Below are 16,556 nucleotides of genomic sequence, written 5' to 3' on the forward strand. Positions count from 1 at the left end.
CTTTTATAACTGTAGCATCATGTTTTCAAAATTAGGGTCTTTAGGTAAGGCTTGCCTATTCTCTTCATTTTGCCTGTAGGGAGACACTGGATTTTCCTATATGGAAGCTTTCAAATTGCTGCTGCTTAGCAAACACGCTCAGTGGGTTTGTGGTTTATCCCACCAGCCTCCAAGCAAAGCTTTTCTGGTGCAGGGCAGTACCACAGAAGGGATTACTATAAAAAGGCTTTAAATACAGTCTGTAATCAGAAGAGCTTTTTATTTGTTTCATGTTTCTGCCCTCTAGGTACCTTTGGCAGCACGATGCAAAGGCATTCTGCAGCTGAAAGAGCCTGACATACTGAAAACAGATAGTGGATATCACATTTCACTCAGTTTTAGTAGTAATGAGTAGGACTATGGTAATCAGTCCAGAGTGTTTAATGTGTGTGTGATTTAATGTCTAGCCTTTTTAGATTAATTAAAAGTATAAAGGATGAAATCTTCTTTCTTCCGTGGCTTCCTAAGTAGCAGCAGTTCACTCCAAATTAATGCTGTTATCTATTTTAATTTCACCCTTATTTCCACTTCATGTCTGGCACTTCATAAATGCTTCTTTTCTCCCTTATTGCTCACTTGGACAAGGAAGATGTCTATTTTAGAGACAGGTTTGGTTACCTGGTGATTCTCCCAAAAGGCAAAGCTATGTTTGGCTCTGACTGACAGAATTTATACTTTTAAAAACATTATGCTAATTATACATTTTTACATAGGCAAAGAAGGCTCTCAGTCATAAAATGCAGAAAAGAGTCTTGGTTAAGTATTGAAGTTTGTGTTACTAAAAAAAAAAAAAAATTATTAGTAAGTCCTATGAGTTATTAAATTATTAAATTTTTAAATAAAAACTGATTTACATGTGTTAGTGCTGAAAAATCATTTGCTATTAAATCAAGGTTTCATGGAAAATACAAAATGACATTATCTTCAGATCTTTCTGGGCATATTTCTGTATAAATATATAAAGTAGTCTAGCATGTTTCTTATGGTGCCTGACATTTGCTTTAGGAATGTAGTGAAATTGAGTGGGGAGACTCAGGGCTTTTCACCAGGTCAGGTTGAGATCAGAACAAATCATATCATCTGGTGTACTGTGACTAAGAATCAATCAAATTGTTCTGATTAATCTTATTCTCCTTCATTTTACTTTTGAGTTATGTGGGAGAGAGTTAAGGTAAGGTATGTCCCTGCCATTAATACAACTTGCTGCCTGTAGCTGGTTTGTAATTATATCATGGTAATGGCAAGTAAAGCAGACCACAGCAGACAGAAGAGAAAATATCAAACCAAATGACTGTAGATAACTACACTTACTCTGATTATTTTAAAGAGAAACAATTTGAGTATTTACACTGGAAAAAAAAAAAAAAGATATATTAAGAGAACATTCAGGATAAAACTTTATGGCTATAAATGCAGTTGTATCAGCAGCAGTAATGCTATCAAAGAGGTATGCTATAAACTCTGAGAGATTTAAGTAAACTCGTTGGTGTTGATGAGGAGAAAAGTAATAAATAAACAAACAGTTTTGATGCATGATGTGAAAGCTGCAAAGAATTTGCATTCTCTGAGAAAATTAAAAATTCTGACAACAGTTCTTGTCTTTTTCCCGGATAGGTACCCATTACACCATTTCTTTGGTGAAGGCTATTCAACATTGGTGACATCTTCCAATCGACCACTCTGCAAATTATTGTCTCTGGACTCCCAGCTGACACCCTGCCGGAGGCTAGAGCTACTGAGACAACTGGAATTGTGCCTGCTTTGGTCAAGGTTTTTTCTTTCACCGAGGAAAATTAGAAAAAAAAAAAAAAAAAAAAAAAAAAGATGAAGTTGGGCAAAGTGGAGTTTTGCCATTTTCTTCAGATACTAGCTCTTTTCCTGTGTCTTTCTGGGATGAATCAAGCAGAGCTCACAAGGTCCAGGTCAAAGCCCTATTTTCAATCAGGGAGGACGAGAACCAAACGCAGCTGGGTGTGGAATCAATTCTTTGTGCTGGAAGAATACATGGGTACAGACCCACTCTATGTAGGAAAGGTAGGGGATTTAAATAAACTTTGGAGGGTTCAGATGCTTGCTTTTTGATGTGCTTATATGATGCAACCTAAAAACTGTAATTCAGTGAGCCCAGAAGAGCATCACACTGCATTCCTGTAAGAATGCAAGGCTCCTGTTGCAGTTTTCTATAAGAGCTCTACATATTAGCACTGCTTGTTTAAAGAGTACAGTAATGAAAATGTTTTGCCACCACTGATAGAAAGAAAATATTTATTACTTATACAAGGTTTTATAAGAGGGATATAATGATGAGTATTCTTGTTTGAAAATAATGATGAGTATTCTTTTTTAAGAGTTAACAGGTAGTCCCAGAAAAAAAGAGTAGTTCTATATTATGTTGTTTGCTCCCTAAAACTCGTCTTTAATGAAAGCAAGAGAAAGAATCAGGCGTCTGTGGGTGTGATGAGTGGAAAGGAGGGCATGTCTGCATTACTGCTGTTCCTTGACATTGCCTGGCTGGCAGATTGGCACCTTGGGGGCCTCTCTGTCCTCTGTGCACAGCACAGCCTCGTGGCTTTACCTCGCCTGGGATGGGCACGGGTCCAGTACAGAGCCCTTTTACACCAGGGCATCCCAAATGGCTCTTTCTGAGAGCCTGTCTCTGCACATGGAGCACGCTGAGCACAGCTGTGGATCCGGGACTCAGCTCATTTACTGCCTTGTGCTAGTGGGTAATACGCTGCCTTCAGCAATTATGCAGGGAAAAAGAAAAAAAAAAGCCCACAAAACAAAACCCCCTCTTGTGTTTCTCTGTAACATTTATGTGTAATCATCTTATTGAAAGGAAAACCCATTTTCTCGGTAATATCAGAATCAATAAATAGAGTTTCTCATTAAAATACAGCAAATGCATAGAAAACAAGGGAGTGACAGCTTTTGGCACTACAGCATGCTTATAGAAAAAGAGATGAAGTAATCTGAAATCCACTGCTTCAAATATACCAGTGCAATGAATTTCAGCTTACTTAATTCATCCTACTGAGACAAAACCTTGATGTTTGTGTTAATACAGTTAAGCACTTAGAATTTAATCATGCCAACTGAATAATCAAGTTAAATAGGGAGCTGCTTTCATGATTGCAGCTATGGTTGTGTTTAGGTGCTTTTCTGAATTGGGACTGGTATTTTGCATAATTTAACCCTTAAGAAAGGTATACTGGAATCAGAAATGTCATCTTGTATTACAGTGGTCTTGAAAGTTTTGGTAAAGTTTTATGTTATGTAGCAGTATCCATTCTGATGCCACACAGCTGCTGGTTGTCTGTGTGGGTTTGTCTTTTAGGCAAATTTGTCCCCAAATTGGAGTTCCTCTTGTGGCTCTGGAAATGGCCTATTTGGCATTCTTTCCCATTGATAAAAAAAGAAGTGTGGCTTGAAAATTTGAATTTCTCTCCTGGAAAAGAAGCATCTTGAAATACTCGAGTGAAGACTAGTTTTGATCTGTAGTAATTTTCATATGCAGTAGATTGCTATATTATGGCCAAAAAAGCTGTGGTAGTGCTATAGTACATGATATTTGCATGCATGTGGTTATTTTTAGATTCACAGTCTGCTTTTTCCTGTCCTTTGCAAAAGTCCTAGCATTTACAAGCAGATATCTTCAAAAACACAACCTTTTTTTTTTTTTTTTTTTTTTTTCCCCTGAAACATTCTGTGCCCAGTCTGCTTTTGTATCAGAAGTATGAATTGTTGGCTCAGGAATTTGTACCAGCAATCCATTTTGTAGGAAAAGCAGATAAAAATTTTCACTCACACAAAGAAAGCCCATCTTCCTGGAAACACAGTCCTTGCTGAGCATCTTGTAAGATAAGATGTGCCCAATTCCTAACCTTCTCACTGTAGAGCCTTTTCACTGTGTGGCTCCTGAGGTGCAATCATGACCGAAGCTGCATTCCCACACAGGGGAGCAAAAAGGTGAAGAAGTGAATTTCTTTCTGTGTCTTAACATATTTTGTGTAACACCACTCTGAAGTGAGCAGCAGTCACCTTCCTCCCCCTCTTGTCCTCTTAAAAACATTGGTGCTCTTATTTCAAATCCTTTGCAGGCAGGTAGGGACAGAGAAGACCGAGATTTGGATAGAAAGGATGGATTTTTTTTTTTCCCTCTTTTAAAATTTTTTCCCCTTGGTGAGGAAGCTGCAGCAAGCAAAAAGCTGGCATAACTCACTTTTCTCATCAAATGAAGTGGAAGAAGCAACCAGACTCTGCAGAGTGCTCTGCTTCTGAGGAGGCCAGTCCTGTGCTGCCTTACATTCAGGATGCTTTGCAGGGTGCCAATCTAACAGCACATCCAGGAAGGAGGGACCTTCCTCCAGCTTTTAAGGGCTGTGAGATAAAAAGGCTTCAGAAACACTCAAGCAAATGGAGCTGTAATGGGGAATAGTGTCTCCCTGCCACTATTCAATTTTTCAAAGCCCTAGGCAATTCTAGTTGGAAGGCAGCATTTGGGGGATGTTAGGTTTACATGGCAAATCATTCAAGAGTTGTGAAATACTGATGTTAATTCCATGTTCAGCACTAGCTCTGTCCTCCTGGGTGTCTGCATGCTGACACTTTAATTACATGATCATGCAGGGTAAAATTCTATTCCTCGTAAATAATGTAGTAGGATTCCTATTCACCTCAGTAAAACAAGTCCTTCCCTTAATTTTTCAGTGTTTTCATGTTTGTTTAACAAGGCTTCACATCTATACCTGAGGTATACTGCAGCCTTCCTTCTGGACATTGTTTTTTTTGTTTTCCCAAATGTATATGTATTTTTTTATTAAGGCAGCAGGGCCTGTTTCTCATGTGACTCTGGAGAAACCTCTGGAGGAGTTCCATTAATTTTACTCTAATAGGAGTCAGAGGTGACAGAAGTTTGGTGCCTTTTTTTATTCTCTTCTTTTAAAATTTAGGTCTTTCCTCTTTATGATATGAATTTTAATAATCTTGGATGTAATTCTGAGCACCTCTTGGGAGGTGCTTAGCATGTAATCAGATTGTGGACTGAACCATACACAATTCTTTTCTGTCAGTCAGCACAGTGTATGTTATGTTCACTTGAAGGGCTGAAACATTTAACTGTTTAAGGCATTAAACTGTTTGGATAGGCACTGTTCTCTTCCAGACAAGCCATGTAGGAGGTGAGGCAGTTAACTGTGATGCTTATTGAGCTAGAAACATAGCTGGCTTCTGTTTTCTGGAAAATGTTTACTATTGCCTGGTAATATGTTTTTGTGAAATGCCTTACCCCATATTTTCCTTGTAAATGACGTCAATGGAATCTAATTGGGGAAAAATAGTATAGAGCAGTTTAAATGATTTGAACATAAGCACCTAAAATTAGGGAAAAGTGTACCCTATTGTCTTGAATATTTGAAAAGCTGTATATGGTCTTGTAATTGAAGTTTCCATGGATGCACATTGGCAAAAAGGGGTGCAGTAAAGGTAGAATTTGAACATATTGTTGATCCTTTTTCAGTTATGTTACATAACTATCAGACATTCAGGGTTTGGGGTTTTTTTGGTGTGTGGGTTGGGGCTTTATTATTATTATTTCTTTAATGTCCCTGCTGCAAGTGTGTGAGTCTTATCAAAAGCATTATAATGACACAAAATCTCTGCCAGTAATAGTTTCATTTTTCTTATTAAAAAGTTAAAAAACCCCAAACAAACAAAAGAAGCCACAAATAAACTCGAAGCAGAGAAACAAGTCTTTGAACTCCATGAGAGATGCTGATTGATAGCTGGCTTCACTGTTTTTCTTTTGTATCCAAACCAACTCTCCTTTTCCAATGGCTCTAAATTTAGGTACAGTTACAGGGCAGTTTCAAGCTTTTTGTTGAGTTGAACTCTTCCCTTGAGATCTCACTAACACGTGAAGGACTGAAAATAAAAGAAAGAGACTTTTGACTGAGCACAAACCCAAGAAATGTGTTTGTAACTTTGAGAGGTTCACTGGTAGTTCTCAAAAATAATACTTTGAACTTGTAAGTTGCCCTGAGTGTTATTTTTTATTTATAATGTAAGACTAAGTAAAGTGTAAGTCCTAACCTGCATTTTCTAGATTGTAAAATCAGGAAAAAAGGTTAAATGAGTGAACTAAGAGCATGTAGTTTCCTAGATTTCTCAATCATTGTCTTCCAACACAATTTTACCTGCCTCTTCTGACTGTTTTAAGGTAAATAAACCTGTTGGATTCAATTTTCAAACATGGGCAAAAGTATATAAAAGCTATAGCAAAGTACATATTTGCATTATGATTTCCTGGAGTAGGATGAGGGGCACACACAAAAAAAAAGAAGAGAACTTAAGCTATTTCCTATAAAATTATGTCATTTAAGAGAATTTGCAGGTTTTACAAGTTTTAAGAGAATTTACAGGCAGGGTGGGGAAAGGGTTTTTAAAGCAGCCATATAACAAGTTTAGGTTATTATTAGCATGGAGAGTGGTTAGCTTTTTCCAGCCTCCTCATTTTGGAGGGACAGAGGCTGGATAGGGGAGGATACTTGGGATTTGTGTTAATCTTTTGTTTCTCAAAAATGTTGGAGAATATATCAACAAGGTGACAGAATTACTCACATTCTATATTTATCTGTGGTGTGACCTTGTCTCAGGCCATACAGATGCAGTCATCAGTAGAGTTCTTTTCATAGAATCATAGCCTATTTCAGATGTGGCTGATGAATTTTGACTGAGTTGAATAAAAAGTGTCTTTGCTACTTTAAGGCAGTGAGTACTGTGGAAGTGCTGGCCACTCAGTCAAACTCAGACTGAACTTTGAGAATATTATTGACATTTTGGGAAATGGAGAAGACATGGGGTGACATTGCAAAGCTAAATATAGGTGAAAAGGACTGGGCTGCCTCATTTGCACATAGTGAAGAAGGAGGTTAGTCAGGCGCAGTTCCCTGGGGGGATCTGACCCTCCTGCTGCTTCCAGAGGCACCCACAGGGACCAGGGCTCTCTGCTCAGCTTCAGTCTGTGGTTTGTTCCCTCCAAGCATCCTGTGCAAGGTAAATGCTCATGTCTGCTCTGCAAGTAAGCTCCTGGTTGAGAGTGCCCACAGCTCTGCAGATTTTTGGTCGCTTTCCACCCCAAGTAGTTTTGGAAAAAAACATTCAAACGAACCAAACTCAGACCAACTATTTTTTATCTGTCTTTGTGGCCTCTGTGTGGAAAACAGACAGCATAATAACTCAGAAAAAACCTTCTTCCCCTTTGTTATATTTTTTCCTCCCTTTATATTTGTGTTATCTTTACTTTTATCATAATCTTTGAAGCACTGTTGTTTTATATACTCCCAGAAGGCCATTTATGAAAGGGAAAAAGCAAATCTGCTGTATTTCTGATATTTATCCATCTCAGGAACTCTCTGCTTTTCTGTGCTATGAAAATTGATAACAGTTGACCTTTCAAGTAAAATGGGACATGCCATTCCTGTCAAGTATTTTCCTACCACAAGTACTGCAAATGGAATGAACAAACAGACAAAATGTTTAAGTCCTGCTTACTTACTTTGTATATTGAATAGGTCTTGGGATAATGATGCATACTGCACAGGCATACCTTTCCATCTCAGCTTTTTCTGTCCACTCCCAACATCACACATTGGACAGTCACTGTGGATTTTGTAATATTTCATGCTGTAATTTATGTGGATTACCCTGAATAGCAGAGATGACTGACAGTCCAAATGTTCCCTCCTTCGCATGCGGGGCTAAAGTGTCTCTGGGGAGAATGGTGAGATTAAGGTACACAGGAAGAATTATCCAAAAGGATAACCTAAAATCTGCTGCCTTTTCCTGGTTGATTTCATCAGCCTGCACAGCTACAGTGCAATTTCCGCTTTCCCTCTTTACCAGAAGTCCTTTTCTCTCATAGCTGAATGGATACTGGAGAAGGTTTTATGCCAGGGACTTAAAGTGGTGACAATTTCACAAGCCCAAGCACTAAAAGACAATTTGTATGTAATTACATTATTAGAAGTGATAATAGAGTTGAAAGACTTACAGTTGGATACTGAACCAGAACATGTAGCTTTTTGATCTCTTTCTATAATATAGAGCATTGATCCCTAACACGTGCCATTACAGAAGAGGAAGGTTAGTGAAGGTGATGACAACATCAGTAAATTAGGCAGCCCTCTTGGCAATTTTTCGTTCAATGGCACAGCCAAGCTATTTATGTAATCCTGTAATGCCAGCTCTGTATTTCAGCAGACTGAGAGGCTGTACCTGCACTGCTCTGCTCTGGATGTCTTTTGGTCATTATTTAAAACTAAATTTTATGAGTCTCTGACAAAATAGAAAAGCAAGAGTAAAAGCTAATTTTGCAATTATATGTAGATGAGAGGCTCCTCTATGCTTGGTTGGTTATCAGAAAATGCCTTATTTTCAGGAGAGCATTAGATTCAGAGCTCTGGTGTCAGTGAAGCTGATGCTGCTTCAGCTGACATTTTTAGTGATGTTCTGACATTCCTTCTCCTTTTCATCTTCTGAGATTGTACTTGGTCCCTTAGTTCTTGTTATTGGCTGTCATCCAGCATCCAGTTTTATGTCCGTCCTCTTGTCTCACAGTTCTGTGTTAATGACATTGGAAATACAGCACTGTAAAAACTATGGCTATCAGGAACTTTGAGTATTTGCACTGTTCTAAGACTAAGGAATTATTATGCTAGACTATGAATTATTTTGCTAGCTGAAATGCAAGCAAACACAACCCCTGCTCTGAGGCAGTGGTCTTCTAAAGCAAGAACTAATAGCAGGCTAAGAAGCAATGGCAGAATTCAGGGAACTGTAGTGTTCAACACTGTTTGAGAACAGTGGGTCACTGGTGTTGTTTTCTATGAAGATAGAATATTTATTTTTCTGAAAATGAGACTCATATAACATTTTAAAACATTATGAACATGTAATAGATAGTTCTTTCCTTTACTTTCCTTTCTTTGCCTTTACTTCCCAATGTTTATAGAGGACAAGTTGGTTGAAACTTCTAAGTGCAGGCCTATTTAATATATCTATATATCAAGGATACATCTTCTTTTAGACCAGTTAAGATAAAGGATGTTTTCCAATTGCTTTCAAAATATCAGACTGCATACACTTTATAGTTTTATGTCTTGTAGCCTGTTACAAGACACACTACTTTTTTCATACTGCCTTTTTTTTCTTATACATCTTCTGTTAGCCATAAGTGTCTGTCTACAGACTGATTGGACATTCATTTCAAGTATTAAGCATTTTCCATGTGTCACTGTCTAAAAGTGCTGCCAGGACTGTTGCTGCCTTGTCATAATTCTACTGCTGAATTTCTTCTTTGCTTCACATTTGTTTTTAAAATATTGTACTGCACTTCTTAATTTCATTTCACACCCTTTTTTGCCCCCAAAAATCACTTTATAAAATAGAACCTGTGTACATATGTCAATCTTTCAGTGCTAACTTTAACCATTTAAAGGGAGGACCAGGGACAATATAATTAAAGATCCTGAAAAAATGATCAGGGAATGGTTCCTTTTTGTACAATAAACTGGCTTTTACACGAATACACTGGAAAATCTCTTCAGTATAATTTTTTTCTCTCACCATTATGCATTAGCTGAGCAAAGTGCTAATGGTGAAAGTGCTGAGAGAAGAAAGATGTTAATACACTAGGTTGCTCAGTTATTTTAGGATAACTATTAGCTACCTTAGGCTATCAGCACCTTCTCTGTCACTTTTGCTCTGGAAGAGACACTTGCTGTCATGTAAATTAGAGACAAGTAGCTCTTAGAAAAGACAGTGGAGTGTGTGCTGTAGGAAAACTCTAATTCTGTCCAAACATAGTATAAGCACCAGCCTATACCAACAGCAGAAGTTTGAGCATGTCATAATGCCTAATCTTTCATAACTTCAAGGTTTTAAGAAGGAGGATTAAACAGTTAAAAACAGCAAGGAGGATTGTTTACTTGATATAAATAAATGTTTTGAACATATAACTGTACATCACTTGACTTAGTGCATAAATGGGAACTCCCTTAATCTTCCCAAGCAAATGTAAATCTAGCCAATGAAGGAGCTCAACAGGCACTGATCAACAAAATCAATAAATAGGTTCATAAAATTGAAGAATATATTTCCTGAAGATGTTATTAAAAAAATACTACCATTAATAGTTCTGTCAATGTAAAAATATTTGATGATGTTATAGTCCTGTGCTGTTGCAAAAGTAATATTTTTATTTATATAGGTGTAAGGCACATAGTTTGGTAGTAGCACACAAGTCATAAATATAGCAAAGAATATGCCTTATTTTTTTCTTCAAGATAAAAAGACAGATATAGCCCTTTTGTATATAGAAGATCGTGCCATTACTCATGTACCAGAAAACACAAGGTCAAAATACTGGCTTGGTCTCAACCTGTTCTTTTCAGAGTCCTCACCTGTGAGAAGAGATAATTCTAAACATCCAAGAAGGCAAAAAGTTTTTAAATGTGTTTTAAGTTATGCTCTTCATAGAGTATCTAAAGATTTAGTCCAGAATCTTCAGATCAGTTTTATTGACCCTAGGAGACAATTTGAGAATATTGATGTTGCAATACAAATATCTGGTCATTTAAAAATTGAATTTTTAACTCATACTTTATTCTGTTGGTTAGTGAAACAGGAACACTGAGGATTGATTTGCAACATATATCAACATATTCCACTTTTTGACAGTGAAGAAATAATGCCTTCCTTTCATATAGTACTCCAATATTCCTAAAGCATCAAAGAGATGCATTGTGGCACTTCATATGGGTGTAAAGGTGTATGCTAAGAACAACTAAGGACAGTCTGACATACTATTCTACCTATCACAGAAAATTCTTATGCCCTCTCTGAGTAGAAAGAAAGAAATTTAATGTCATTTTCTAGGTGATATAATAAGATTCTACTGCATGAATTCCACAAAACATTGCCAAAGTCATACTGTTTCATTTAGTTTTCCTGTTTCTGCAAATTGTGAGAAATTACCTTGAGGATTACTGAGACATGCAATTCTGTTGCTGTGGAGTATGTGTGAGAAGAATTGAACCCAAAAAGTTATTTTTCATTTGAAATGCTTCCAAAATATGGAAAATCTGGTAGTTGGATGGTACATGTGTAAGGATGATAAGCTGCTTAAACACTTCCTACTGAGGTACCAAATTGTAACCCTGCTGACTAGGCAATCAGGCAATTCATTTTCCTTACAAGGTGGGCGGGTGCTGTATTAGGCGAAGTTTAGCTTGTTATCCTGTAACAGTGAAAAAGTTTCCAGACACAGCTGGGAAAAGCAGATGGTCATTTCTTAAGTTTCCATAATCATGGCATAAACGTAATGCCATAAATTAGCAAAATGCTTAACTTGTCTTTCTTACCAAATCTATACACATGATATGGGCAGAGTGGGCATTTGGAAAATGCTTGGCATATTTTTATGTTTCTTTTTTATCTGGCAGGACTGTAATTCTATATAGTCTACATATTAAAAACTGCTTAAATAATTCCACTTGCTCCTGGATGCTCATAATCTTCACGTAGATTATGTAGACTTTTATCCTTCCCACCCATCTTTCACCCTTTACCTCTCAGCTGTTGCTTAGCCAAGCAATACTTTTAAAAGATTTTTCTTTTGAGTCAACACTGTAGTCTTGTGCTTCTCCATACTGCTCTCTTATTCATCCCCTCTTTTTTTTTAATATCTTCTTGACAGTGAAAAGCTGTGAACAAAAGCCCACTATTGTAGCTTCATCTAAACAGGAAATAAGCCAAGTGAAATGGTTACTTCCTTTCTCATTGTAAGAAACAAATTGCACTATTCATGTTTGTTTCTTTCTTTGCAAGTTCATGTCCACTACCATGCTGAGAATCTTAAAGCCTTATTGCTTTTCTGTTTATTTTATCTTTATGCTGAATCAAGAGTACTTCTGAGTGAGTATCAGTCCCAAGGCAAAGGAAATAATAGTTGTTTGAAATGCTGTTGCAATTTGTTTGACAGGCAAACCAAATGAAGCCACTTCAAACAGTTTTATGGAGCAAGGATGCAGTGATGAAGCATACACTCAAAAGGGTATATATGTTTAGGAAACAATGGAGGGACCTCGTATTGAGAAATAATTCCTGCTTGTACTGACACATTTGTTTACTTCAGATTTATCTTTAGATTCAAAATCTTAAGATTTTTAAAAAGAAAATGTAAAAATTCTAATCTATATTTGTTTTAGTTTGGGAAAATAGAAATCGAAAAAGTTAAAGAGAAGAAAAAGTGTGCTGAAGAATAAGTGTGGGATGGGAAGGAACATATTGAAGCATTGTGCTTTGTTTTTGTCACTCTAGAGCCTGATGTAAAGCTAAGAGCAACATAGCAAAGCAATCAATGAGAAAATGAATTTAGATTACGATATAACAATCTAACCACAGGATGGGCCAGGTTAGGAGGGAACACAGTGTGTTTTCTGGTCCAGCCTCCCTGCTCAGACAGGGTCATCCCAGAGCACATGGTGTAGGATTGTGTCCAGACAGCCCTTAAATATTTTCAGTCAGGGAGACTCCACAACTTCTGTGGGTAGCCATTCCAGTATGTGGTTACCTGCACAATAAAAACATTCCATTTCATGTTCAGGTGGACGTTTTTGTGCATCTGTCTCTGACTGTTGCCTCTTCTTCTATTGCTTGGCACTACTGTGAAGAGTCTGGCTCCGTCTTCTTGGCACCTCTCTTCAGAATCTTATAGACTTTGGTGAGGTCCCCTTTCAGTTGTCTCTTCTCAAGGCTGAACAGAACCCTCAGCCTGTCCTTGTAAGAGAAGCTCCAGTCCCCTTGTCATCTTTGTTGCCTTCTCTTTGACCTGTCCCAGGAGTTCCATGGAGCTCCAGGAGCTCTCTCTTGTACTGAGGAATCCAGAACTGGACATAGCACTCCACATGGCCTCACCAGGGCTGAGTAGAGGGGCAGGAACACCTCCCTTGACCTGCTGGCAATTCTGTTCCTAATGCAGGCCAGAATACTACTGACCTTCTTGGCCACAAGAACACACTGGCCCATGAACATTTTGTTGCCTACCAGGACCCCCAGGTCCTTCTCCAAAGAGCTGCTTGCCAGCAGGTCAGCCTGGTCTGTCCTGATCCATGGGGTTATTCTTCCCCAGGGGCAGGGCTCTAAACTCACTGAAAATTTGATCAAACTCATTCATTCATTCATTCATTCATTCATTCATTCATTCATTCATTCATCTCTCCAACTGGTCGAGGTCCCTCAGAAGGGCTCTCCACTCTTCTGGGATATTGGCGGCTCCTCCCAACTTTGTGTCATCAGGGAACTTACTGAGAAGACATCTGCCCCTTCATCCAAGTAATTGATAAATAAAGTAAGCACTGGGCTTAGTTTTGCACCTTGGGAGGCTGTACTGTAGTGACAGGACTCCAACTACACCCCGTGCCACTGCAATCCTCTGGTTCTGCCAATTCTCAATCCTCCTCACTGTGCACTCATGCAACCCACACCTCCTGAACTGGCCTATGAAGATATTGAGAGAGACAGCACTGAAAGCCTTGCTGAAGTCAAAGCAGACAATATCTACTGCTGTCATCCTTCCAGGTCGTTGTTTCATTGCCCAAGGCACTCAGGTTGGTCCAGTGTGACTTGCCATTAGTGAATTCATGCTGACTGCTCCCCATCACCTTGCTGTCATGCACATGGATAGACAGGGGAATTTGAATGAGGCCAGGGATTGGGGTGAGGATCACTCATGTCTAGGTCTTGATTCCCTATGCTCTTTGCTAAAGAAGCTACATGCATCTGTATGGATTGCACATTGGTTTAGGTCACATCAATCCCCCCCATGGGGTCGAGAAAGAAGGCCTGGCTTTGTTATGTTAGCACAGATGGAAAAGGAGGGCAGGTAGCTAGAGATCCAGTTACATCCAGGTTTGAGAAATATGCAGGGGAGTAGATCTGTTAACTAGCAGATGTATTTGAAAGAGATAAAAAGGTAAGTAAAATTCATTTTTAATCAAAAAAGGAAAATGCCATGTGCAGCAAAAATCTGTGACACAAGACATCAAAAGCAAATATCATCAAGACAAAAACTAGTAGAACAGGGTTTTGTGCTTCTTTAATGAGAGTAAGGAGCAATGAATAGAAAATAAAAGATGTAAACATTTCTTATAAAACATTGTTGGAGAGTGCCAAAGAATTTGAAATTTTTTTGAAAAAGCCTCAAACATGAAGAACAGAGTGCCAAACAACACAGGACAAGACAGAATACAGTGCTATTCTGCCTCTATATACATAGAGGTTCCAAGAATTACTGGGTCAAGATAAAGTATGGATAAGTGAAAAACAACATGGAGGTCTGGAGGTGTTCAAGCAAGTCTGACTCTCAGCAGAAAAATGGAAGGATGCAAATATGTGCAGCTGCCAGGGAAGTAACTGAACCATGTCCAGACTGTTTCAAAATAAAGAGCCAAAAATCAAAATGATGAGTTCTCTGATCTGCCACTAAAGTAGGCAGCTCACACCTTACAAAGCAATTTTTTTCTTGGGAGCTAAAGGGATGAAATAATGACACCCATGGCATTCAGAACTTTAGTAGACACCTTTCCTTCTAGACTGATATTTTAACATTGATCATTTCATATAACTAAATTTCCTCCCATCTGTTTGCAGGTTGCATGAGAATTTTTTCGTGCAGATTAATTTCAATGTCCTGTCAAAATCAGATGCTGTTCCATGCTTTGTAAGTCACAGTCACATTCAACAATTTCCATTCATCTCTTATTTTAGTAAGCAGAGATGAGTAGATGATGATGGTCCATTCTGCTAGTCTGATAAAAAATGATCTTTCTGGATTTATTTTTTTTTTGGCAATTTTCTTCTAGTAGCACAAAGTGAAGTCAATGGCTGCTTTTTGTGTGGGATGATACAGACTGAGGGCCCAGGTGCTTTGTCAGGCTTCCAAAATACCTGCCAAGCAGAAAATGAGACTGTGAGGAAGATGGAAAGATTAAGATGTCCACCCTGATGACAGCTCTTCCTGATTTAAAGATATAAGGGTCTCTATCTGTATGCCATATTAAAAAGGGAAGATATTTACCTTTGCTTCTGAAATTATGTTATCATCTTGTTTTAGACAGTGGCCCACCTTCCAGTTCTGATAATTTGATGCATGCTTTGTATTATATTTAAAATGCAAATATAGTTTTGGAGTACAGTTTGAGGCTTTAGCAGAATGTGCTGGCAATTTTTGTCTCAGATTAAATTTCTTGGAAATCTACTCTGTAAAATAATTTGGAGGATAAAGGGGAAGCATGCTGCAGATTCACCTTCAAGGTTAGAAAAGTTTATTAGAGTGAACAAAATGATCTGCAATATCACAAAAATTTTTCTGGAATCAAACATTCCTGTACTTGTAAATAACCTTTACTGATAAGAAAATTTCAGCAGAAGTTATATGTGTGCCATTGTAGAGAGTTATGGACTGAAACCAGATTCTTTTTCTTTCATAGTAACTTGTACCTGGTGAAAATATAGATACAACTGAGGATGATCAGTGCATTCAGTGTTTGTTCAAAATCAAAGTGCATCTTTGGTTTGCAACAGAACTAGTGTAATAAAATAAGGTTTTCTTAAACATTAAGGTGCTATTTAATAAAATTTGGCAGAGGATAACATCACTTTATAAATGATGTCTTGCAAGGCAAGGTAAGAGTTATTTTGCATACATTCCTGAAATTTTATGTCTCAGTAATCAATAGAACATCCTCATAATTTTGGGCTCAACAAAAGCATTTAAATCTGCTAAATTTTTTATCTCAGTATTTCAGTGTAATTTTTATCTCACTATTCAGGGTGGAGTGTAAGAAGAAGCAATAGGTGTTCTGATGGGAAAGGCTGCTCGGGGCCCTGTCTTCACACTGGCTTGGAAACTCACACAAACAATATGATGGTTTAATATGTGTCTGATTGTGTACAGACTAGCAGAAAATTTGCTCTTAAAAGTGACTGCATAAAATTATACTGTTCTACTCAGTAGATGAATTCCATGTGTGAGTCACACCTGCCTGTTCCAGTGATAATTTTTTCCCACTTATTATTGCCATTAGTCCTGCTGAGCTAACTCGGCTGAGAGACAGCAAACTGAGTGTCATCCACAGACTTGTTTGCTATGTTCCACTGACTTACACCTGCATACCCCCATTTTAAGCTTTGGGGCCCTGTATTTTTAAAATGAGAAAAGAATCTGAAGATAGCAAGGGTTTTACTTGCTTGTGTAGCCAGGGGTAAGACTCAACCAAGATTGCAATATAAACAGCTTGCATATGACCTATCCACTGAGACTGAAATGCAAGACAAAGAAAGGCATTGCTGCTTTTATACTACCACTTTTTATCATGCTGCACACTTCTAGAAAGTCTGTTTACCATCCTAATGCATTTGTTAATGATTAAATTTTCTTAACTGGGTAATTAATTTTG

At 37.9% G+C, this 16,556-nt stretch overlaps 1 protein-coding gene across 1 annotated transcript in view; it reads left to right on the plus strand.

Annotated features, from left to right (window-relative positions):
- The first annotated feature begins 1,662 nt into the window (after window positions 1-1,662).
- CDH7 (cadherin 7) overlaps window positions 1,663-16,556 on the plus strand; it is a 74,195-nt gene continuing 59,301 nt past the window's right edge. The window contains exon 1 of the mRNA XM_056483914.1: window positions 1,663-2,073. Within this exon, the coding sequence (XP_056339889.1) occupies window positions 1,864-2,073 (210 nt within the window). The 5' untranslated portion in view covers window positions 1,663-1,863. The remainder of the gene's footprint in view (window positions 2,074-16,556) is intronic.

Source organism: Oenanthe melanoleuca, chromosome 2 (genome assembly GCF_029582105.1).
Source record: "Oenanthe melanoleuca isolate GR-GAL-2019-014 chromosome 2, OMel1.0, whole genome shotgun sequence".
NCBI lineage: Eukaryota > Metazoa > Chordata > Aves > Passeriformes > Muscicapidae > Oenanthe > Oenanthe melanoleuca.